Source organism: Chiloscyllium plagiosum, unplaced genomic scaffold (genome assembly GCF_037043375.1).
Source record: "Chiloscyllium plagiosum isolate Xiang-an unplaced genomic scaffold, Cpla_swu_hap1 HiC_scaffold_17, whole genome shotgun sequence".
NCBI classification, from domain to species: domain Eukaryota; kingdom Metazoa; phylum Chordata; class Chondrichthyes; order Orectolobiformes; family Hemiscylliidae; genus Chiloscyllium; species Chiloscyllium plagiosum.
The window spans coordinates 23,960,963-23,985,995 of NW_028270155.1; the positions used below are offsets into that span (position 1 = coordinate 23,960,963).

Genomic DNA, 25,033 nt, shown 5'->3' on the forward strand with positions numbered 1-25,033 from the left:
GTTCATCTCAACAAAACGTCATTCACAGGCAGTAGGGAAATCTCATTTTATGTCATAGTGATAGCCCCAACTATTGTACCTAATTCCCATCTCCAATAAATGGCACAAATGTGAGAAACACCCTATAATTCATGCAAGGCCAAGAATTTGTGAAGATGATTTAAGGGCAGTTGTCACTTCGGAAGTACCAGAGTGGCTTGAAGAACACCCTAGATCGGGGCTTTCAGGACTTAATTGAGACTGTACATTTGATTTTAATATAGATCTTTGTTCTAAATGAGCTTGTGCCAAACAAAAGGGATGCAATGACTGAGAGTAAATTTGCCACTTTTCTTGACATGACAATATAACTACATCAATACAACCCTAACCTGAAGCCGAACCCTTCAAAATCTTAAAGAGGGAGTAACAGTTTGTGTCTAGTAGGCATTGCTGCTGATGCACTGAAATCTGCTACTTAAAGCCTGTCAGCTGCACTGGGATGAAGACAGCATGGGTTCAAATCTAACCAGAACATCACAGAATCCAGGCATTCAGCAGCCCTATATTACAGGAGTTTAAAGTTATGAGTGAAAACAACTCTAGATTTGAGCAGATATAGACATAAAAGACAGCTACAGCAGTGCAAGATTCTAAAACAATTGGTAAAAATACATTTCTCAGAATTTGATATTTTGCAACACATCCGCTGATTTTCCATCTTTTGTTGTTATTGTTGTCATTTTTTATGAAGATTTGAAACACTATCGGTAAAGAATGAAAAAAAACTTCAAATAGCTCTTTCATTTCAAGATGTGTTAAAGTACTTTTAAGCATATCCATAGCTGTATTGAAAAGAGATGCGTCTGTCCATTTATGCATGATATCAGTCGGCCAACAGCAATGAGAGAGACATGTTACTGTGTTATCTTTCTCATGATGCTTGGTGAAGAATAAACATTGGTTAGAACATCTGAAGAAATTCCATCATCTTCAATATGCTGTGGGATCCATTGTGTTCATTAGAGAGCAGAGACAGCTTGGTTTTGTAGTTCAAAGATGCCTTCATATCTCTTGGTACTGCACTGAAGGATCTGTGCTACAGTCTGTACAGTGGTCTTGAAACCAGAATTTGACTCAGAACAGTATGTTGATATTAGGTACTTTTTAATTAACTGGATTATTTCCTGAGAAGGATCATAAAGCACAGTCATTCAGACACAGAATACAGTTTTTTTAATTGGAAGCGGTTGGTAGAGATTTGTATGTCTTAATACACATGAAGCTGGCATTAAGGTGGCCTCTTGTCAATCTTCAACATGATCATAGGATTGCTCTCCAGCATTTTCGCCTCCTGACCTTTTCTAACTGGAAATCTCAATTCCTTTGGATCAGCTGATGCACAAAGCCACTGCAATTCTGAAAATCTCTGCTCTACGACAAGGTTTTCTTAATCTGTCTAGGATGAAAATTGAACTTGAAAATTCCGCGAACTCCCAACAGCGGTAACTCCCAAAGTCTCTTGTCTTCAGATAATGAAAAGGTGCCATTACTTCTTGAAGTCAGTATTGCATGTCGTCCATTAAGCATTCAGGAATATTCCCGAGGCTAAGCGTTGCAGTTGTATAGTTTACCTGAGAGTAAACAAACCATGGCTAACTTGCAGGTTGTGTGCTGCAAAACACATCAGGAGTTTGTTATTATCACAGATTGTCTGAACATTCAGGAAACAAAATCTTTTCCTCTTGCTGAAGTGTTACATTTATGTAGCACCACTGACAGCCTTGGGATATCTCAGTGTTTTGTAGCCTATGAAGTAATTTAGAAATGCAAGTTATTGTTTTGATGTAGGAAACTCATCAGCCAATTTTTATTCAGTGAGCACAATGTGACTTACATCACCAGAGCATGACTGGAGGGATCTGGATATATAACAACGTGAGTGCTGACATCACCATTAGAGTCACAGTTAAGGCAGTGCCTTGGTAGAAACATTTTGTAAATCATGTTTCAATATATGACACATCTCTGTCAAGATTCTAGAGGAAAACAAACCTTCCTCATAAAATGCTATTTTTAAAGAAGTCACATTCTGGCAGATGCATTGGTGAGTAAGCAGGTTAGATGGTGTTCACATGCATGTCAGTCTGATATCAACATTTTCTTCCTTTCTGATCCACATTCTCTTGATCCTCCTACGCAAAGCACGGGAAACCAGAGAGAATTGCATTATTCCACCATGTTGAACTCATGATGAAATAATTCCAATGAAGGTATCATGTCACCAGGTTAACCCTTCATTTACATGTGTAAAATTCTTGAACTGATCCAGCTTCTGCAGAACCAGCTGTCAGAGAGAGCAAGACCTCTGACATGCCTGTTCGTATCTGTCAGCCAGGGCTCCCTGATTTGGCCAGTTTAACAGTCCCAGCCAGGGAATTCATATTCTATGAGGCCCAAATGGCTGACCTTGTTACAATGGCTACACTTGATATTCCTTGTGGAGTTCCACAAATAATCTTTCACTGTTAAAAAAAAATGGAGCTCCAAAGATGTAAAAGTATAAAATTGCAGACCCACACTTCTTTGCAAGGTTTCAATCTTTTCCTGTTTGTGGAGTAATGCAAATACTCAGGGTCAGCTTCCTTATGATGGCAGTAATTTGCAAAGGCACTGAGTGGACATAAATATTGTGAAAGTTTGATCGACATTTTCTCATGTTTTCTTCCTCCGCTACCTCTGCAATTTATTTAAATGCAACAGGGCACACATTCTGCAGATGAATCAAAGACACAGATAGAAACCAGCAGGGAAATCATGTCAGCAAATATACAAGTGGACTTTTGGGAAAAAAAAAGGTCTCTGTGTCTCATCTTACTTGTCAATGTGTTTGAAAATTGTGGGAAGTGAGCATTTTCATTAGACACATTGGAGACGCATATCACTGAGCAATTGGGCAAATGAAGAAATTCACTCTTTGGAGCTTGAAAAGGATCTATGTTCAAGAACTGATGTACATTAAGATGATTGAATACTAGCCTAACATCTATATACAATAAAGTTTCCCCAATATATTATATAATTGGGTGAGAACAGCAGCAATCTATGGATACACTCAAATACATTCGCTTGCTTGAGCTGATGGAAAGTAACTTCAAACAGTAACTGTGATGATGGATGAAGAAAATAGAAATGAGTAATATGATATTTAAAACATCCTGAACACATAGCTGTGACTTGCTTTGTGTGTCTTGAGTGACATTGTAATTCAAGTTCTTGTTTGTTTGTAAAGAAACCAATGTTCTTTTGTTCACCGAAGAGTGTGAAGGATTGAGCACTAAACAGGAAAACTTACTTTATCAACAAATAACATTCCATCATTGTTCTTCGGATTTGTCTCAATTTTGAAGTTCATGTCAGGGTTTCCATTGATAATGGTGTAGACAGCTCTCCATGCTCCAGTAGCTGGGTCGTCATTGTCCTCGACGGTAAGATTCAGTATAATTCCAGTAAATCCTTCGTTCACTGTAGCTTGGAACTGATATAAAAAAAACATTGTTATCTTTAAGTAGCTGCAAGACTTCAATTATCACAGTCATAAAACGGAATAAATTATTCAAGTACTCTGCCTCATTTTCTGTGAACTTTATAGTGCTTTTTTTGATTCCTATAACATTTGGTTATGCTTCCTATCACCAGATAATTAAAACATTTTTAGCTTAGGGAGAAATTAAATTTATATTAGACTGTGATTTACATACATTATTTGATTTTTTTAATTTGTTGCTACTGTGTTAGCAAAGACTGTGAGTTTAAATCTATTGATTGACATGTTTAGGAGATACATGTCTACCATGAAAGCAAGTTGCCTTTGTTAATCGGTGGAGTCTTCAACAATGCTGCGTGTAGGTCCTATTATAGCCACACCGTCAACATGGGGAATCTTAACTGTCCTATCCTTTGCAGTACAATCAATCATTCCACAACTAAAGTGATGATGGTTACCCTTGAATGATACTGAAGCTTGGAAATAGGAACAAAAACAGAAATTATTGGAGAAACTCAATGTCCTGAAGAAGACTCAAAATGTTAACTCTGCTTCCTCTCCACAGATGCTGCCAGACCTGCTAAGTTTCTTTCGCAATATCTGTTTTTGTTTCAGATTTCCAGCATCCATAGTTCTTTGCTTTACTTAAAAATAGGAGATTGGAGAGTAGAATCTGTAACATTTTACTCAGAAATATAAACATTGAATATAGGACCAGGTGTAGGCCATTCAACCCCTTGGGCCTGCACCGCCATTCAATATAATTATAGCTGATCAGTGAACTCAATATCTTAATCCCACATATTCCTTGATCCTTTTAGCCACTATATCTACTTCCTTCTTTATGAGTAGCACAGTGGCTCAGTAGTTAGCACTGCAGTCTCACAGTGCCAGGAACCAAGGTACGATTCTACTTGGCAACCAAGTGGAGTGGAGTTTGCACACTCCCTTGTGTCAGCGTGAGTTTCCTCTGGTTTCCTCCCTCAGTCCAAAGATGTGCAGGTTAGGTGAACTGATCATACTAAATTGCCTATAGTGTCCATGGAATGTACAGGCTAGGTGGATTTGCCACTGGAAATGCAGGGTTACAAGGATAGGGTAGGGAGGGGTGCATATGGGTGGGATGCTCTTGGGATGGTCGGTGTGCACTCGATGGGCCAAATGGCCTGCTTCCACAATGTAGGGATTCTATGATTCTTAGAAACATCATGTTTTAGCCTCAACCATTTTCTGTGGTAGTGAATTCCACTTATCTTGTGAAACCACAGATCCTCCTGCCTTTCATTGGCTCACCACTTTCAGGCGAAGAAATCTCTCCTCATCTTAGTCCGAAAAGATTTATGCCTGATCATTAAACTATGACCCCTGTTTCTGGACCCCGCACCATTAGAAACATTCTTCCAGTCTTGTTCTGTTAGAATTTTATGGGGTTCTATGAGATCTCCTCTCATTTTAGAAGTATTTCTTGCCACCAAGATGACTAGCTGGTCAGGAAATTTATGTTCCTTTGAGAAAATGTCTCGTTGGAGCACTGGATTTTAGTGATGTTATGAGAATTCATCATTTCAGACCAGTAAATATGTTCAAGCATTCTAGTCAATTCTGGCCTATGCCAAATGTTTTTTTACAAACCCTTCAATTGGAGATGTTTATAATCACCACACTATAGAGGATTATGGGGAGTTTTATAATGGACTTCACCCTAAGACGTTCATCCTTGGCACTAAACAATGAGATATTCTTTACAACTCATTGGCGATCACTAGAATAGCTAACTTAATATATACAAGTTAGAAGCAATATCCTATGTAATACAATGCAGCACAGAACAGATCCTGCAGCTCACCGAGTCTATGCCAATTCGGTAATCCTTTAGACCCGCTATTTATTGCCTGTATGTAGTTTCTATTCATCTGTTTACCTCTCGTTCATGTGTCTATCAAGCTAATGTGCCTGCTTCTACCACCTCCAGTGACAATGTATTCCAGGCACCCACCAGCCCGTCTGTGTGAAACATTTTCCCTGCACTTCTCACCTAAACTTTTCCCCTCTCACCTTGAACCTGTACCATCTTGCAGGTGACTTTCCACCTGGGAAAAAGCCTCTAACAATCCACCCTATCTGTGCCCTTCGTACTTTTGTAGACCTCTATCAGATTGTCCCTCAGCCTCTGTCTTTCTAGTGAAAACAATTTGAATTTTTCCAACCTGTCCTCATAACTAAAACCAACTTGAAACATGTCCTGCAGTCAACATGATGTCGTCCTACCCAAGATTGAAGCAACCACTGTGGTATTATTCTGATAGCCATGACAGGTACTTCATGGTATCCATCACCTATTCCAGTCTGTGGTTCAGACTAAGGGTTATTTGAAATGTTTTCTGCCACCAATCCTCCTTTATCTATAATTGGTTTCAGGCATGTATAGTGATCAGTAGTAGAGGAAACACCACTGGGAATCTTTACAGAAAAGGCACTGCTCTTCATTTATAAAATGGTGTATTGCACACCAGCAATAAGTACAGCTGCAACACCATAAAGAAATAATTTCTAGGACACTTAGGAGGTGTATGCATACCACCTCCAAAGGCTCATGTTGAACTCACTATCTCAACTTAAGGACTGTGGCAATGTGATCAAAAAGGATGGAGCTCAATGTAACGTGAGCATTAACATCTTCAGAACCATATTGCCTTATACAACAACCCACCTACAACATGTATCAATAACAATTTTTCATGCAATTATTGGAAGGCATGTTGACCCAGCTTTGCAAAACCAATCAACTCCAATATCACTCATATCCTGCACAATGGCACAGACATTTCTGGGGAACAGTAAATCCAAATAATAATCTTATTGGCCTGTATTGGATCTACTTCATGCTGGAATTTAGGAAGGCAAGCCAGTGGCAGAATGTTGCTGTCGAGGAACCAAAGGAATGATTCCAGGTATTGGAACTAAGATAGGGGAATTGGGACACGAGAAAATAAGTCAGGGCGGAAAAAAGAGACTACAACGGTAGCAGACAGTGGGCAGAGGGCTTTCTTGAGGGTCAGTGAGAAGCACTCCTCCTCCTCATGGCCAAGAATGAATGCTGGGGAGAAAAAAATTCACTTACCTTGTGCAACAACAGATCCTCCCAACTTTCATTGGCTTTCCCTGACCCTGGCAAATCCATGCAGTGGCAAACAATTTAATATTGCAGGAGACTCAAATAGCATTTTATCTACCATTGTAAAGTGGTGGCAATCCATTGCTTTGGTATATTATGGACAAACTTCCCATATGGCAGCTTTTATCAGCTACTCCCTATTTACATCCTCAAAAATTTCCTCATCCTGACCCTTTACCATTCTTCATGCTGAGGATTAATATAGAGGCTGATGGCTCTAGTTAAACCAGGCAGTTTTAAAAACAATAACGCAAAAATAAGGCAGCCTTATTTTTCTGCTCTGACAGCTTAGTATTAGTTTTTATTAGCATTAGCTTGCTGAGAGTACCATGCCAGTTAGTCTATGTTGAATATTTTAAGACATGAATTGAAGTAATTTTAATCCAAAAAGTGAATGAACAAAGGAAAACTTGGCTTAATCAATCACTATTATTTTAAAGATCTTTTGTTGTCAAAATAGTTTATGACTATGCTTTTTTTTCTCTGTTGGTGGCAAATGTGAATATCAACATAACTTCTCTTTGCATAAATACATTTCATAGTTGAAAATCTAACTGCCACAAAATACAATTTTGGATGACAATTCAGTCTAATTGCAGGGATGGACTTAAATTGTTATCTGCTCAATTGAGTGCCATTAAGCTTCCTTAACTAATAGTTTGTGATGACTCAAGAGAATAGTTCTGGCATTCACTCAGCTCCCACAAGGATCCGAGGGAAGGTCCTGCCTCTCTACAATCCTGTCAATGTTTAGAGCTGCTCTGATTATCATGTCAGAAGAAGATAATTTTTGATTGTCAAATTCAGCCTTAAGCTTCATAATTACTCTACCTAATAAGTGATCAATCTTGCAATGGTATTAAAAGCAAAAGGGAAACATTTGTGGAAGACAAAGAGAAATATAAAGAACATAATGTAATTGTCAAGCCGCACTGGGGCACTGCAGTGGAAATTAACCTTAGCTGTTTCAACAATCATCAGACAAGTTCAATACTTTATCAAAGTCTGCAATGTCCCTCCATTTACCTGTCAGATAAATTCTGGTTAGCATAAATACTGATGCTTCTGTACTTAAAAAGCACAACTATTTATTACAATTAAAAATTCTAACCACATTTAAACAACCATGTGTAGTCACCAACATTGATGTCTAACTTTACAAATTAAAATTCCCTTATAACAATGCCTCCACATGTCACACATACAGACCGATACAGACAGTCAAAAATATGGTGTTATGGGTGGAGGGAAAGAAACTGGGGATGCAGTTCAATGGCCTCAGCCCTCATGGTTCATTGAAATGATCCTTTCCTTGTCAGGATTTTCTGTATTCAGTTTCTTTTCATTCTGTACAGGAAGGAGAGGCGATAGGTACTAATACAGGTAATTGTAACCTGTTAAAGGCCTGGCTTACAGCAACTATGAAGAAAAATAAATTGGCTTTCTTCAGGATTTAGATGTTTCCCTGGAGAGAAAGGCACACCATCTGCCCCTTGCATTGGCACAAATGCTTCTGCTAAAATCATGTACACTCACAAGCTGTTCAGTTCCCAAGGAGCCAGTTCAATATTTGCTGCCAGCCTGGTGGTCTTTGTCATTCACAACTGGTCACAACTTCACAAACTAATCAGCAACCTGCTGCCAACCAAATCACTCTTTGTGCAGAACCCCTGGTGACAGGTCATCTACAAACAGGCCTCCTCCAACAAAGTAACAGTGTACACTGACATAGCATGATTTCAGCAGCTTGCTTGTCTAAAATGCAGCAATCCTTCCTTTCATAATCCTTGATTTCTAAAATAGCAGTTGCCCCACTTCAGTCCGCAATCAAAAATGAAGCAAAGTTAAAAAAAGATATAGTCTTCCCATGGTACAGATACTGATTATAAAGAGGTAGGGTCTTGGGGAGTGCTGCCAAACAAAGAGAACTTGGTGTGCAGGTTCATAGCTCATTGAAAGTGGAGCCAAGCTACTCCCTATTTGCATCCTCTATTTACACGGTAGTGAAGGCAGTCTTTGATACACTTGAGTTTCCTGGTCAATGAATTGGGTACAGGAGTTGGTAGGTCATGTTGTGGCTGTACCGCACATTGATTAGGCCACCTCTAGAATACTCTGTTCAGCTCCACTCTCCCTGCTATAGGAAAGATGTTCTGAAACTTGAAAAGGTTCAGAAAGGGTTTACAAAGATATTCATGTAATTGGAGGGCTTGAGTTACAGGGAGAGGTTGAATAGGCTGGGACTGTGTTCCCTGGAATGTTGGAGGCTGAGGGGTGACCTTATAGAGGGTTCATAAAATCATGAAGGGCATGGATAGGGTGAATAGTCAAGGTCTTTTCCCCAGGGTAGGGAGTCCAAATGTAGAGGGCATAGGTTTAAGGTGAGAGAGGACAGATTTAAAAGGGACCTAAGGAGCAACCTTTTCATGTAAAGGGTGGTGCGTGTATGGAATGAGCTGCCAGAGGAAGTGATGGAGGTTGGTATAATTACAACATTTAAAAGGAATATGGATGGGAACATGAATAGGAAGGGTTGGGAGGGCTATGTGCCAAGTGCTGGCAAGTGGGACTAGATTAATTTAGAATATCTGGTTGGCATGGATGAGTTGGACCGAAGGATCCATTTCTGTGCTGTATAACTCTATGACTCTAAAAGATCGAGATCAAAAGTTCCTGGGGTAATTTTAGCTTTGCATACAATCAGCATTTTGGGTCCTAATTTCAACAGGTTTGTTTGAGGTAAAGTAATACCCAAAGTTTGTATAATACAGTTTCATTCTAACAAAGAATATTTACAGTATTTTCTGATTAAGGAAAACATTAATTTTTTTATCATTGTTTCATCTCACTGTAAGGCTGTAAGAGAGAGCAAGATCATTTGACATTACATCAATTAACACTGATGATGTATACTGTCTCTTTAGTTCAAAGTTTGTGAGAAGATTTATAGCTCGGGTGCTCGTTGCTGTGGTTCTGTTCGCCGAGCTGGAAGTTTTTGTTGCAAACGTTTCGTCCCCTGTCTAGGTGACATCCTCAGTGCTTGGGAGCCTCCTGTGAAGCGCTTCTGTGGTGTTTCCTCCGGCATTTATAGTGGCCTGTCCCTGCCGCTTCCGGTTGTCAGTTTCAGCTGTCCGCTGTAGTGGACAAAATCCCATGCAAGGACTGCACAAAACACTATATAGGACAAACAGAAAGACAGCTAACAATCCGCATCCACGAACATCAACTAGCCACAAAACGACACGACCAGCTATCCTTAGTAGCCACACACGCAGACGACAAGCAACATGAATTTGACTGGGACAACACTACCATTATAGGGCAAGCCAAACAAAGAACAGCTAGGGAATTCCTAGAAGCATGGCACTCATCCACAAACTCCATCAACAAACACATCGACCTGGACCCAAAATACCGGCCACTACAGCAGACAACTGAAACTGACAACCGGAAGCGGCAGGAACAGGCCACTATAAATGCCGGAGGAAACACCACAGAAGCGCTTCACAGGAGGCTCCCAAGCACTGAGGATGTCACCTAGACAGGGGACGAAACGTTTGCAACAAAAACTGTCTCTTTAGTGTATCACACAGTGAGACACTAAACCCTGATACTGCAGATTCTGTTCAAACATAATCAAAATGTATGAATCAAAGTGATCAGACAAGACTTACAAATATGTGTTTACATTTTTCACCCTTCAATAAAATAACTTTTTGATGGATTGGTAACCTTATTCAGTTTCATTAATACTTTTTCAAATTAGTTTAATTTCAGTTGTGAGCATTTTAAATGATTTTGCCTGGACCATGAGTCACCTGATTTAAAACAAACAGGAAATGACTTTTAAACATTGTAAGATCCATTTACTCATTTCATTAATGTAAACTGGTTACTATTTTAAGAACGTAGTACTTTGGCAGAAAATTCTATTTTAAATAATCGGCTATGCTTCCAGTTGAATTTTAAAAAAATTCTCAAAGAACTACAAGTGAGTGCAATTCACTAAACATTTTAATGGTTTGATCTTGGGTCCTGGTTATTTTTTGCCAATGCTTTTTAAACCAGTGCAAAAGGTACCAGGTTGATTTGCATGGAAGTAACTTTCATTTCATGATGCTCAATGTATTGTACTTGGTTGACTGATTTCAATTGTCCAGGAGTTCTCCCCCATGATCTTGCTAAAAGTACACTGCTTTTGTTATGTTTATCTTTTGAGATGAATTCAACACAGAAAGTCAATTTTGGGAAACAGTTTCTACATCCAGTGTCAGTTTTGTTGCAGGGCAGAAGAAGACAAATTATTGTAGTACAGAAGCAGAGCAAAATTACTTTTACATTGTTTTTATATTTTGTTTGTATCCAGGGGCACTCATGTGACATTTCCACTCCCTACAAATGGCAATATCAATGCAATGCTAATCAAGATCAAATTACAGCAAATGTCCTGCTATTGGCTCAGAGCCAAAACAGTTGCATTGAGACTAATCCAAGCTCATTTAATTTAATACTCATGGTGGAGACATCATCAGTCTGAGAAGGATTCAAATTGAAGGCAGTGAAATATGAGTACAATGATTTGACATAATGTTTGATCTAATTGCTTTGTTCTGAAATATTGTTCTCAGAGTTCATCTCCTATTCAGATGTATGATACAGTTCTATTCATGTATTGTACTATTCTGGTATCTAATCATCTAATTTCGATCTAAGTGTTTCTGTTGTAGTTTAGGTAAATCTTATCGTCAATAACATAGCCACTTCCTAAGACATAGGCTAGGGTTTTTAAAAGCTCTTTGGCCAGCAAGAATGCTGCTCAAAAGTGTCTAAAATTTGATCTGTCATTCTCTTAGCCAAAGTGAGGATTGGGCACAAATGATCAGAAGTATAGGATGAGAGCCGGTGGGGGCGGTGGTGTTGGGGGGGGTTTGAATTCATGCCAGCAACAAAAAGGGAGCGAGGAGTCAAGCTGGTGGCCCAGTTATTGTAAGAATGGACAGGGCAAGATAGGCTCAATAAAGGACCTCAGAAGATATGGTGCACCTATAATTAAATTGACTGGCAAGGAAACGGATACTGAAAAAAATTGTGCTCGGCTTAGCTCCTGTCATCTGAAGTAATATCTTTAAAAGAATTTAGTAAGAATGCTTTGATAAAATAAATTGCTTATGATTGTCCAGCCTTATCTCAGTGATTGTAGCTCTGGACAATGTCTTTTAAACAGCTTAGTTACTCGAAATCAACCTATTCAGACATTTGATCTCATCACATTATCCACATTATAAAGTGACAGCAGGCTACTGTGTGGCATACTGGGGACACAGTGCCCATATTGCAGAGTTTAACAGCCTGACCCCTTAAATATACCCTAGGCTGACTCCAACACATTCATCATGGGGTGGAAGGGAAAGGTTGACATCATGTGTGACATCTCTACTTGAATCAGAAAGCTTCAAAAACATTAATGCAAAGAGAATAGCCTGATTTTCTGGCCTGATATGGCATAATGAATGACTTTTTAAAAAGGACATTCATTGGTAGTCAGGAGGAGCAGGTGTATTTTTTCGGGCACCACGGAATTAATGCTAGTCCGTGATGGAGTCCTCTCCCTGCACTTGACTGACTCTGGTACCTACAGTGAGCTCCCACAGGACCGAAAAAAAGCTAAACTGAGAATGACCTCTTCAGCTTCACACCTACCTAATGAGGCTAACAAATTTCGAGCACAAGTCACTACTCCAATAATAGAAGCAACAATTTATGAATAATGAATTCAGAAACATGTTTGTACAGCCTTCTTCATGTATTGAAGATCACGTACGAAATGCTGACATGCAGGGAATTGGACAAAACTAATATTAGTTGTATGGTAAAGCCTCTAGCCTTTCTCCTCAACCCCATTGACTGCACCTTTGTAGTTTGGATTGCAATGCCAGATGATGATTTTTAAGTTGACTTAAAAGCAAAAGACATCAAACAAAAGACATCAAACCTTCTTATTGACATGAACAAAATCCCAATATTTAAATACTGTTAAATAGAGGACTTCAGAATTCACAGCGGTTTCACATCATGAGGAAGTAAGTTCTTTAATGTTGCATAGCAGAAGTCTCTGAATAGAAACAATTACCCCAGGACATTAGAAGGAATTAATAAGTGCCAGGAAAAGTAGTTTCTAAAAGACTCCTCAGTATAAGGTTATCAACTGACAAGAATTTAATCAGTCCACAGTAGAGAAACCTTGCTTCTTTGAGTTTCTGATTAGTAATGGGAAAAAAAATCAATTTAATAGAATAACATCTACTCTAAAACTAGTTATTCTATTCACTTCCACATTATGCCTAAAATATTTCTTACTGACCAGACAGCCAGTGAAGACTTAACCTATTTGTTGTGGTCCTATTAATTCTATTTAGCTGCTCCTGGAACTCTAATGAACTAACACCTTGCTTGACTGGAGACAAGGTCTGTTCATCAAAGGTTCTGTTCAATTTATGGTCAGACTTTTAGGATCAGCGAGAAACAAAGTAATTTACTTGAGATTAGATTTGAGCCTTGAGGTGCACTCCACATTGCAGGTGCTCATCTGAGGTTAGCAAATCCAGAGGAATGGGTTCCTCTTGGCTTTAGTTTTGTTTAAGACTCCATGATTACCATTGCTGTTGACATTGCTGGAGTGTGGGTTAGACTCCAGTAGAGAACAGGAGGTCTTTCTGGTGGGGGAGGAGTGGATAATGGGAGAGCTTCTGTAGGACAACCTGATCATAGTTGTTGGGGAGGTGAAAGTTGGGAGTGAGAGTTGTGGGGAATGTACGGATGGAATTTAATCCAGCCCATTATAGCGTCAAAGACCGAATCAGCTCAGCCCTCTTTATCATGGAATATGATTTGGAGGTGCTGGTGTTGGACTGGGGTGTACAAAGTTAAAAATCACACACCAGGTTATAGTCCAACAGGTTTGTTTGGAAGCACCAGCGTTTGGAGCGCTGCTCCTTCATAAGATAGACCACATGATGAAGGAGCAGTGCTCCGAAAGCCAGTGCTTTCAATTAAACTTGTTGGACCATAACCTGGTGTTATGGGATTTTTATCATGGAATAGGCTGCATATCCGAATGCTAGTGGCTTGACAATCTCCTGTGATTAAATCAGAAACTCAAAGAAGCAAGGTTTCTCTACTGTGGACTGATTAAACTCTTGTCAGTTGATAACCTTATACTGAGGAGTATTTTAGAAACTACTTTTCACTGGCTCACAGTGGAATGTCAATTATTGATTGACTTATTAATTTATTGTTGTCACATGTACCGAGATATGGTGAAACATAATGTTTTGTGTGCTATATAGGCAGATTGAACCATACCAAGTACATCAGGGTAATGAACAGAGTGCAGAAAACATTTGAGAGGTCTGTTCAAAAGTCTGATTACAGCCAGGAAGAAGCTGTTCTTGAAACTATTTGTCCATGCATTCAAACTTTTATATCTTCTGCCCAATGGAAGTGTGGAAGAGTGTATAATCGGGCTGGAAGGGGTCTTTGAATATGTTGGTTGCCTTTCCAAGGCAGGGGAAGAATAGATGGAGTCAATAGTTGGAAGACTGGTTGGCATGATGGACAGGGCTGTGTTCGTGACTCTGTTGTTTCTTGCAGTCTTGGGAACAGCGGTTGCCATACTACTCTGTAAGGCATTCAGATAGGATGCGTTGTGTGCCACATCTATAAAAATGCTGAATTTCATTAGCCTCAAGAAGTAGAGACATTGTTGAGCTTTCTTGACCATCGCATCGACGGGGGTGGATCAGATTGTTGGTGCTGGAAAAGCACAGGCGGTCAGGCAGCCTCGAGGAGAAGGAGAGTGAATGTTTCAGCCATAAGCTGTTCATCAGGAATTTCTGATGAAGAGCTAATACTTAAAACGTCAACTCTCCTGCTCCTTGAATGCTGCCTGACTGGCTGTGCTTTTCCAATGCTACACTTTTTGATTCTGATCTCCAACGTCAGCAGTCTTCACTTTCTCCCAGAACAGATTATTGGTGATTATCATTCCCAGGAACTTGATCTTCTTGACCATCTCCGCCTCAGCATCATTGATATATGCCCTCCACTCCGTTTCCTGAAGTCGATGACCAGCTTCTTTGTTTTGCTGATGCTGATGGAGAGATTGTTGTCTTTACACCATGCTGCTAAGCATTCAATCTCTTTCTTCTTTGAGATCTGACTTACAATGATGGTGTCGTCAGCAAACTTGTAAATGGAGTTGAGATAGAATTTGGCCACACAATTGTGAGTGTATAAGTAGTATAATAGGGGGCTGAGTATGCAGCCTTGCAGGGCAGCAGTGTTGAGGACAATGCTGGAGGAGATGTTGTCGCCTATTCTTACTGATTGCGGTCTATGGGTCAGGAAGTTGAGGTTCCAGTTAGAGGGGGAAACTGAGACGGAGGTAATGAAATTAGGCCCATTGATGTGACAAATTCAAATCAATCATCTGCAAACATTTTCTATTCAATCTATTCAGAGATGTTATTACACACCTGTGGAGCCAGTGGACTTGAACCCGAGTCTTCCAGGTCAGAGATAGGGATACTGCCATTGTACCACAAGAACATGCAGCCCCATGCTGACCTGTAGGGGTGACTCAGTGATTAAATAGGAGTCCCACTGCTCTCCTGTGCCAGTAACCCATGGGTAGGTGGGGGGGGGGGTATGGGGAGGGAAGGGAAAGGGGCACTCTGATTAAAGGATTTGGCTTTGGGAACAAAAGGAGAGATGCTGAATGCCATCAAATCACCCTGCTCGCCTCCCTGTCCTGTACCCCTGTCACTAGCCACAAACTCTATCCCATTGTCATTCATCTGTGCTCAGTGATGATCCATGATGAAGTCCCTGCAGAATTACTCACAGCAGCCACTACTCTGAGTGGCGTTATTGGCAATGGAGAACTACCAGCCTCTGTTTGCCCTGTGGGCAGGATTTCCACACTAGGATCTCCATTTTTAGTAAAGGTCCAAACCTGACCAGTTAAATTGTTGATAGGCATTTAATTTGGTCGCATCCTCATCTCCCCATAGGAGTAACATAGGGTTACAACATATTCTCTAATCAGTCGGTAAGATCACAATCACCCACATTAAATCTTAGTCAATGTGAACTAACATGAAGTCACACAGCCTCCACATAATGCTTCAATGATCCTTGCCTTCCTTGGTGAGTAGATTGACTCCTCACTCATCACCTGTCCTTGTTTCAATAAAAGTGACTGGGTTCAAAACCTGTTGTGTTCCTGGTGCAGATTCTTTTTAAATTTAGTATCTGGCCCAAACATAGTGGACCCACTTTAGGGAATTTTGATTCAGCCCCTTTACTGAAATTGATACACTCTAGCCCTGTGTTCTGCAGAGTCCCTCATTACTTTTTGTTTTGGTTTGAAACTGTGAAATGAGGCTCACAGTTGATTTTAAAGAACAGCTTGTTGTAAAAAGAGAAAAGAACAAAGACAAGTTTGCTGTAGGAACTAGCCTCGAGACTGAATTCAACGTAATTACTTTTCAAGGGACACTCAGTACCAAGCTGTGTTATGCCCAGAGCTGGTAGCTCATCGAATGCTTAATTTGTTAATGAAGGAAGGTAGAGTCCAAACCAGCCAACCACAGGAAATGTTGACTGAAAAGAAAAAATAACGGATGCTGACTTGATTTATTTAGCAGGAGGTAATTGTTTGAAGCTCTGGAGACTGCTGTTGTATATTGCTGTGTTAGGTTTTCAATCGAGTTATTGAACTGTTGAATGCTCTGAAAAAAGAATCCCAGTCCATGGGAAATAAGTGAATGTTTATAGAGGTCTGCTGAGATTGTTTGCATTAACCAGTGACTTTGGAATTCACGTGAGGCATACAGTTCTACTTCTCATAGTCCAAGAATTTCAAGAAGGCCTGGCATCCATCATTTGAAATGGTTTATTAAACTGGCAAATTACAAGTCTTAAATTTTATTTTCAACTTATCTATCTGTCTCTGTGAGAGCTGGGGTATGATCAAAGAAGATTGGGCTTGAGATCATAGATGGAAATTAGATTACCTTGTTGTTTATTTGTCTTCTGCTAAAGTTGCATGATTAATAATAAATTGAATTTTTGTTTAACTTGTAAAGTTGGCCTCCAAATCTGTGATTCATAAATTCTGGTTAGGAACGATTATGCAATTTTAAGGTCTATTGCATGTTTTAATTTCATTGTGTGGCAAATCCAATGATAATAAGGTTGATTTGGTTTGGCTTGTTATCTCTGTATCATGACAGTTCTCAGTCTCTTTTATTGCAATTTTTTGGCATAAATATGTTACATTTAAAATGGAAAAGCTTGCCCGGTGCAGGCACTTAAACATACAATGCCTAATGTGCGTGTGTAATGGTTTTGAGTGCAAACTTTAATTTTCCTGTTTATTAGAGGGAAAATATATGGCAATTTCTGCACTGTTCTTGGATCATAACTGCTTCCACTGCTTTCAGTTCACTTCACTTTTGACTGCATTCTAATGAATTTTCAGGAAATTTGAACATGGCTTGACATTGACACAAGGGAAATTTCAGCCCAAGACGAAGTATACACCAGACTTATTCAATCCTCTGCAGAACTGTTCCACAAAATTTCTATCTGAAGTGAAAAGGTGATGGAACAAAATAGTACCATATCTATCTACACTTGTACCTTTCTGATTGCAGTGAACTAAAACAGCTTGTTTATTGTAAAGGGTCTCGTTATCAACCAAAAAAACCCCAGAGAATGACTTATCTTTCCAAAATGAAAATTCTGTGACAAGCTGTGTGTATTGAGGCTACCATAAGCTCTCTCATATACAATTGGCTGTATTCACCAGAAGGAATAGTATTGAACAAAATCTCTTTGATTGTTTTATTCTCTATATCACTGATCCAATAACAAATAATAAATATGTGGCACATGGGAGTTTTCTCTTTTACTCCTCTAGCAGATTCACAATAAACAGTTGGCCAGCAGCCAAGTTAAATGAAGTGTGGGGTGGGAGGAGAGAGTTACTGAATCTTCAGTTTCATTGGTTAGCATCCGACAGTGTGAAGCAACTGATTCCGTGTTATGGAATATGGAGAAAAGAATATGTCTTTAAATTCATGGGGGGGGGGGGGGGGGGCATTCTGAATCAGACTATAGAATAGTTTAAGTTTTGCAGTTGTGGATTGAAACATATGGTATGCATCATTTCAGGAATCAACTGCTACAAATGGTCAGATGTTAAAGAATACAAACCCACCAGCCTGCAGAGAGCCATCAGCTGCACCGTTGGACATCTGGCAGGCAAAGGCAGTGCTAACAGAAGTCTGCTGAAAGATGCAATTCTCTAGACTTTGGCTGCAAGCCTTTAGTAACCACGGGATGGAAATTAGGCTGGGTTTCACTGATCCAAGATATAAATGGTCTCCCACAGTAGCCTAATATATTGATATATGCAATCAGTTGCCTTCTTGGACATCATAGTTCAGGCAATGGAGATAACACATCAGCAGATTTCCAAGATAAATCTCCCTTATGCTCAATGTAATATGATGCTGCTCTTGTGCCAGTTGTATAACTTAGTCCAGCTGCCAACAAAAACTGTCATTATTTTCTCTGTAGCCTAGAAATTGGATTACGGGAATGTCGGAGTGCAGCTTCATGTGACTGTCTGTCTGTCCTCATGGACAGGTTGGTGGGCTGCTATGGTTAGACAGGTCCAGCACCCTCAGAATCTTCTGGTCGTGGGTTTTGTGTGTATGTGTGTGTGTGTGGGGTGGGGGAGGAGGGCGGGTAGTGTGTGGTGAACAATCCTGCATTCCATTACTCCAGCTATTGGGTTTCATGACTGAGGGAGTGGCGCCAGGGAAGCTGTCATGTAACGCCCAAACAAACACATTTGAGATCCCCTCTCACGTTGCTCTAGAGGTGATTGGACCCTCCACACCCACTTTGCCTACAACCCCCTCCTCCTGCCTCTTAACGTTGGAAGATGCAACTGCAGAGGTTTAGATTAGATTAGATTACTTACAGTGTGGAAACAGGCCCTTCGGCCCAACAATTCCACACAGCCCCGCCGAAGCGCAACCCACCCATACCCCTACATTTACCCCTTACCTAACACTACGGGCAATTTAGCATGGCCAAATCACCTGACCTGCACATCTTTGGACTGTGGGAGGAAACCAGAGCACCCGGAGGAAACCCATGCAGACACGGGGAGAACGTGCAAACTCCACACAGTCGGTCGCCTGAGGCAGGTATTGAACCCGGGTCTCTGGTGCTGTGAGGCAGCAGTGCTAACCACTGTGCCACCGTGCCGCCCACAGGTTCATATACCTCTAGCGAGAAGACCCTCAGAATGTTTGGGCCATTCAGAAGCAAAAAGCCCCAGTGTTACTCCAGAGCCATCAGACTCTACTGCCAAGCAGTCTAGCTGCAGACCCAAGGATGTCCTTAGTGGATGGGAGAGCAAGACGATAACTTGTTGAGGGCACTTTGGTGGCATAGCTGACATTGCATTCTACATTATTTGTTACATGTCCATCAATTTAATTGTTTTATGTTTTGTTTGTTTGCTTGAGTCTCTGTGTAGCCACAAATGTAACTGCTATCGAAATACCTATCTTTATGGCCACTCTTGATGATTGCGAGTTCTGTAGTTGGAAAATGTCAGATGCCAAAGTCCATGAACAAAGGCATGCCCTTGATGGCCATGGATTGTGCCATGAGGTACTGTTTGGAGTTAAACAACATGGTGGCTCTTTGCACCTGGTGAGTTTTAGTCACCAGGTACTTGCCCTGATATATGAGTCAAAATTCATTGATATCTAGCCTTTTTTTGATGATCCTTAGAAAGATGGGAAGCTGAATGTTAAGGCGGTGAATTAGGCTGTTAATGAAATATTTAACAAGTGACAATCCCCTTTAATTGGCAACACACAATTGCCTCACAAGAAACCCATTATACCATTCCACAAAAGCATAAAAGTTGCAGTAAGATGTTCTCAACATCAAGATGGGCCTCACTGGACTTATTATTCAATTCTGTTACATATCTCATCATAACCCACATTGCTCAAACTCCTATAAGTTTCTACTCTTCATTTCTATCTTGTTGAGTCCAGGATGGGATAACAGTGATCAGCACCTGGTTGAAAACTTCTTGTGAATTTGGGAGAAACACTCAAGTTGTCCAATAAAAGCAGATGAAATAATTAGCATCTATCCTTCTAGGAGGCAGTGATCCTTGGTCCTTTTAAAGAACACTGGTTTAGTTAAGTGCTTGAGAACACTGACCAAAGCATGCACAATATTATCCCAAACAAATTTTGCAAAGGGAATCAAACAGGCCATTGATGTGTAGACGTATGGAGTTTAATGTTTGTTTCATGGGCAGCCCTTTTGACCATGCAGTAGGTCTTACAAATATGGCATAGGCAGAATTCCAATACAGAGCCACACATGAATATGTTGATTATAGAGGACAAAAGAGATCTAAGTCTATATTGTGGGTGAGAAGTTGGTTAGCTCAGTTGGCTAGACAACTGGCTTGTGATACAGAGTGATGCCAAAAATGTGGGTTTGATTCCCACACTAGCTGAGGTCACCACGAAAGATAGTATCTTTGCAACCTTCTCTCCTCACCCGAGCCATGATTACTCTCAGGTTAAACCATCACCAGTTGTCTTTCTCTCATGAGCAAGGGGCCCTACAGTCTGATAGGACTGTGGTGACTTTACATTTATTAAGTGTACAATGCCATTAAATGTTCTTTTTGAATGGGAATAGATAAGCTCTTACTTATGAATTAAATTGCAAGACTAAATAAATTCATGTCTAGTTTGTATTGCAATTATACAATTTATCTTTAAAATCACATAGTTCCTTTTCATTTATTGTATCACTGATTGTGAAAACTCTCATTTAATGCACATCTGATGTTGGATTCTACTTTTCCTTAAATATGTATGTAATGATTAAGATGGAAACAAATTACTTCGTGTTTTGAAACACCAACACTCTTCATTATATCATTAATAATTAATTTCAGGTCAATGGGCAAGCAAATTAAGCAAATGAAGGTAATAATTCAAATCCTTCCAGAGGATAATCACTTCAGTGCTTTATGTGTGTAGGATTCACGGCAATCGGTAGAAATGACAGCGCAGAATCTACAATATTATATTGACTAATCTTTGCATATGAACAAAAATTGTAGCACATATTGGGAGTTAAACCAGAAATGAAATACTGCAGTGCTTGAAATCTGAAATAAAAACAGAACAAGCTAATAATATTCAGCAGGTCTGGCAGCATTGAGGGAGAGACAAAGAGAGTTAATGAGCATGCTAACCTTGAGCAATTTAAGCACAAGGACACCCAATTCCCTCTTCAACTCACTATTTGGGATAATAAGAATTTTTTTGTATTCTTTCTGCAAAGTGGACAATGCACACTTTCCGATGTTATACACCATTTGTCAGATCTTTGCTCATTCATTTCACTATCTTGTAGCCTCCTTATGCCCACTACACAACTTACTTTCGTAGCAACTTTTGTGTCATCAGCAAATTCTTTAACTGCTGCAGTCCATATGGAGCACACACCCGGATTTGGAGGATTTTGACCCAGTGGCATTGAAGAAATGACAATACAGTTCCAAATCAGGATGGTAGTGGTTTGGAGGGGAGCTTGCAAGTTAGATAAAATCATTTGTAGATTCATTTTACATTATGTTGATTTGAATTAAATTTAATTTAATGTCACATGTACTGAGGCACAGTGAAAAGCTTTGTCTCACAAGCAATACAGCGAAGGTCAAACTTGGATTCCTTATATTTGAGTGGGTCTCCCAATCTGAAGGTCTCACGCCTGGTTTTTAGCAGGTTCTGTACGTGCTGATTCATCCAGGGTTTCCTGTTGGGGAACACCCGGATTGACTCCCTCGGTATGCAGTCCTTCACATACTTGCTGATAAAGTCTGTGATGGTGGTGGCATACTCATCCAAGGTACCTGCAGATTGTTTGAACATGGCCAATCAGCTGATTTCAGACAGCACAGGAATCAATCCTCTGCCTCCTCCGACCAGCGCTGGACCCGTATCCATCAGGGGGGGGGTCTCCTGTTTGAGCTTTTGCCTGTAAGCCAGAAGAAGAAGCAAGGCATTGTGGTCGGATTTTCTGAAATGAGGGCGGGGGATGGTGCTGTAGGCATCCTTCACTGTGGTGTAGCAGTGTCCTAAAATGTTTGGGCCCTGGGTGGGGCAGTTAATATTCTGGTGCTACTTGGGCAACATCTTCCTTAGATTGGCCTGACTGAAATCACTAGTCACAATAAACATAGCCTCGGGGTGTTCGGTCTCCAGGTTGTTAGTGCTGGAATACAGCACATCCAGAGCTTCCTCAAGCTTTGCTTGTGGCGGTATGTACACAGCAGTTAGTCTAGCAGTGGTAAATTCCTGTGGTAGATAGAAGGGGCAGCATTTGATGGAGAGGAGTTCAAGGTTTGGGGAGCAATGGCTGCCCACGGTTGCAATGTCTGTGCACCACAAGTCGTTGATTAAAAAGCAAACCCTTCCACCCTTTGTCTTATCTGAGGATGCAGTATGGTCCCTACAATGGATAGAAAAACCATCAGCCTGAAGTGCGCAGTCGGGAATGGATAGGTTGAGCCAGGTTTCTGTGAAGCAGAGTGCGCAGCAGTCCCGCAGTTCACGCTGGAAGCTGAGCCGTGATCTGAGTTCATCCATCTTATTCTGCAGAGATTGTACATTTGCTAGGAGTAAGCCTGGAAGGGGAGTCTTGAAACAGCGTAGTCTCAGTCTTACTATCAGGCCAGCATGCTTACCCTGCTTCCACGCAGTGGTCTGGTGGTCTGCTGGAGTGGATTCCGACTGCTCCTCGGACCCTGTGGAGCAGGTAGGTTGCAGTTTGGTGTATTTTTGCAGAGGGTCTGCTTAGGACCCAGTGTAGCAAGTAATTAACTGTTTGTTTTACCAGAGGGAATTTGCTTAGGACCCACTGGAGAAGGTAAGTTTCTGCTTGTGTTCGGATTTGTCCAGTTGGGTCCTGGTCTCAGTTGCCACCAATTTGTTGCTTCAGGTCCAGTCACGTTTTTTGCAAAGGTGTCTGGGCTGCTCTCCAGGTAAGTTCTGATAGATTTCATGTCAGGTATCTTATGGGGTCGGGTGCGTTTTGTGTTAGTTCTCCTTCCTAGATCATGGGGTTGGAAGCTGCTGTCTAAGTAGCCTTAGAAAATTTCTGCAGTGTATCTTATTGTTAGAACACACTTCTACAAATTGTTCGTGTTAGAGGGAGCAGATGTTTGTGGATGTGATGCCAATCAAGCAGGCTGCTTTGGGTTAAATGGTATTGAGCCTCTTGAGTGCTTTTGGAGCTCCTCCCATCGAGGAAAATAGAGAATATTCCATCATATTCCTGCACTTGCCCCTGGTAGATGGTGAACAGACTTTGGAAAGTCATAAAATGTGTTACTCACTGCAGAATTTGCATCCTCTGACCTGTTCCTGGAGCCATAGTATTTATGTGTCTCGATTAGAGTGGTGCTAGAAAAGCACAGCAGGTCAGGTAATAATCCAGGAGCAGGAAAATCGACATTTTGGGCAAAAGCCTTTCATCAGGATGGAACCACCTGATGAAAGGCTTTTGCCTGAAATGTCGATTTTCCTGCTCCTCGGATGCTGACTGACCTGCTGTGCTTTTCCAGTACCACTTTAATCCAGACTCTGATCTCCAGCATCTGCAGTCCTCACTTTCGCAGAGTATTTATATGGCTAGTCTAGTTCAGTTTGTAGTCACTGGTAATCCTCAGGCAGTTGTTAGTAGTTAATTCACCAATGTTAATGCCATGACTTTTAAATGATAATTGTGAGATTCCCTCCTGTTTTAAAAAAGTCATTGCATGGCATTTGTGTGACACAAATGTTTCTGAACACATATCAGCCAAAGTTGAACATTATCCAGGTTTCTCTGCATGTAGGCACAGGCAGTTTCTGCACCTGAATAGTAATGAATCAGGCTGAACATTGACGATCACGCAATGAACAGCCCCACTTCTGATCATAAGATGGAGGGAAGGTCATTGATGAAGCAACTCAAGATGGTTAGAACGAAGACACAAGACTGAGGAACTCCTGCAGAAATGTCCTGGAGCTGAGATGATTAACAAGCATAAACACTTTTCTAGGTATGATGCCAATCAATGGAGAGATATTCCTGATTCCTATTGACTCCAGGTTTGCCAGGGTTTCTTGATGACACATTCAGTCAAATTCTGCATTGATATTACAGACAGTCATGTTCAGTTAACAAAGACTGTAATATGTCCACTCTATGTCCTTTAGGACTCAGCCAGCTCAGTCGTAGTGATGGTATTGAGTCATTCTCAGTGATGGATACTGAAGTCCCCACACCCAGAGTACATTCTGTGCGTTTGCCATACTCCATTCTTCCTCTTCTTGGAGGAACTTGGAGGAATACTAATTCATCAGCTGAAGGGGGTGTGGTGGAGAGACACAGTAAAGCAAGATTTCCTTACCCATGTTTGTTCTGATGCTTTGTGACTTCTTGAGGTACCAAGTCAATACTGAGGACTATCAGGGCAATTCCTTCCTGACTGTAACATTGCAATGAGTGAGCGTTCTGGATGTAAGTTTGCTTGGTGAGCTGGAAGGTTCATTTCCAGATGTTTCATCACCATTCTAGGTAACATCATCAGTGAGCCTCCAGTGAAGCTTTGTGAAGCCCCACTAGCGAGCGTGTCCTGTTCTTGGAATAGGATACACCATGGGATGGTGATGGGAATATCTGGGAGGTTATCTGAAAAGTATGATTCCATGAGAATGACTATGGCAGGCTCTTTCTTGAATAGACTGTGGAACAGCTCTCCCAACTTTGTAACAAGCCCGAGAAAGTAAGACTTTGTAGCGTTGATAGGGCAGTCTGCATCGTTGTTATTTCTAGTGTCATGGTCCAAGCCAGCTACACTGTGAGGTTTCCATTCTGTTGGGCTTTAAATAAGTCTGCATAGCTTACTAGGCTGTTTCAAAGGGCAGTTAAGAGTCAACTGACCTTGAGCCATATCGACATCATTGATGTGTGCTACTTTGAGATTCAAAGGCCCTTACTGCTGTGAGTGGTCATGATGTGCAATCAGTGGTATCATGTATGTGCTGGAGTCATGAACTGCATCTGTAGGATCGTTTCCAAAGGCAAAGGGCGCTGGCCTTGCAGAATGGAATAGGCAGGAGATCAGACAGACAGCAGCTTCACAGTCTACAAGCATG

General features: G+C 40.8%; 1 protein-coding gene across 1 annotated transcript in view; it reads right to left on the reverse strand.

Moving 5' to 3' along the window:
* The window catches only part of cdh13 (cadherin 13, H-cadherin (heart)), a 1,096,178-nt gene that overhangs the window by 108,026 nt on the left and 963,119 nt on the right, over nucleotides 1-25,033 (reverse strand). Inside the window, exon 9 of the mRNA XM_043706651.2 lies at nucleotides 3,335-3,517. Within this exon, the coding sequence (XP_043562586.2) occupies nucleotides 3,335-3,517 (183 nt within the window). The remainder of the gene's footprint in view (nucleotides 1-3,334; nucleotides 3,518-25,033) is intronic.